Below are 998 nucleotides of genomic sequence, written 5' to 3'. Positions count from 1 at the left end.
GGAGGGGGCGCGGCTGCCTTTACCTATGGAGTGGAGGATGTCGATGGAGGCCTCCCGGTCGGTGCTGAGTAGAGACTGGGCTCTCTGGAACTCTACCACCGCCGCCGCCGCCATCTTACAGCTCTCACACTGTCCGGGCCGCGACCGACGCCGGAAACACACGCCCGGAAGACCCGCCTCCGTACCCCTCCCCCCAGGTGGCTCCCCCTCCTCCCCTCCCAGAGCACCACGGGAGTTGTAGTCTCTACGCCCGGCGAGAGGGGTGGAGGGTGAGGGTGAGAGCGGGGCTGCTCGCCGGTGGGCGGATGGCTCCCCGACACCGCCTAGCGGCCTGCCCGCGACTAAAAGAGGACGTGCCTAGCAATGGGAGCTCAAGGCCAGGTAGTCCCCAACCACCCAAAAAAGGTCAGCCCCGACTCCCCCCATCGCCCTTGAGAGGGTATTTGAGCACCGGGCTTGGTATCCATTGAAAGCTCTTTTCGCTTTCTCTGTAGCTTCTAGGTTTAATCATTCGCTCAGGGCCATAAACAATCTTATAAAGTGCTCACATGTGGCTCACAAAGAACAGCACCATTCAAATTCGTTCAAAGGTCTAACGACACTTGTGGGAGGCACACGCGCGCGCGCACACACTTTCCGGGCTAGAATCCTACAGAAAGCTGGCCAGCCTGTGATTAAATCCACCGGTGTTGGAGAACAGTGATGTCAGAGAGTGAAATATCATCTTTGCCCCCACGCACCAAATGAATTCCTCTCGGGAGTCACACCGAAGCCTAACAGCTACCCAAATTCCCCAGCTCAACAAAGAAAAAGCGGCCTTGGCTGGTGTGGCCCAATGGGTAGAGCGTCGCTCCCCCACCCCCCCCCACCCCACCCCCGCGCGCGCACTGAAGAGTGCACGCTGGATTCCTGGTGAAGGGCAGCTACCCGAGTTGTAGGTGAGATCAGCCCCTGCCCGGGGTCCTCCGGGAGGCAGCCAAACGATGTGTTTCACATCA

The 998-nt window shown here is 59.8% G+C and overlaps 1 protein-coding gene across 1 annotated transcript in view; it reads right to left on the bottom strand.

Annotated features, from left to right (window-relative positions):
* Positions 1-172, bottom strand: part of PSMD11 (proteasome 26S subunit, non-ATPase 11) — a 36,636-nt gene extending 36,464 nt beyond the window's left edge. The window contains exon 1 of the mRNA XM_006764031.2: positions 24-172. Within this exon, the coding sequence (XP_006764094.1) occupies positions 24-114 (91 nt within the window). The 5' untranslated portion in view covers positions 115-172. The remainder of the gene's footprint in view (positions 1-23) is intronic.
* Between the last annotated feature and the right edge of the window lie 826 nt (positions 173-998).

The sequence above is a fragment of the Myotis davidii genome, unplaced genomic scaffold (assembly GCF_000327345.1).
Source record: "Myotis davidii unplaced genomic scaffold, ASM32734v1 scaffold699, whole genome shotgun sequence".
NCBI lineage: Eukaryota > Metazoa > Chordata > Mammalia > Chiroptera > Vespertilionidae > Myotis > Myotis davidii.
Note: the sequence above shows the minus strand (reverse complement) of the source record. Positions and strands in the feature narration are given on the sequence as shown.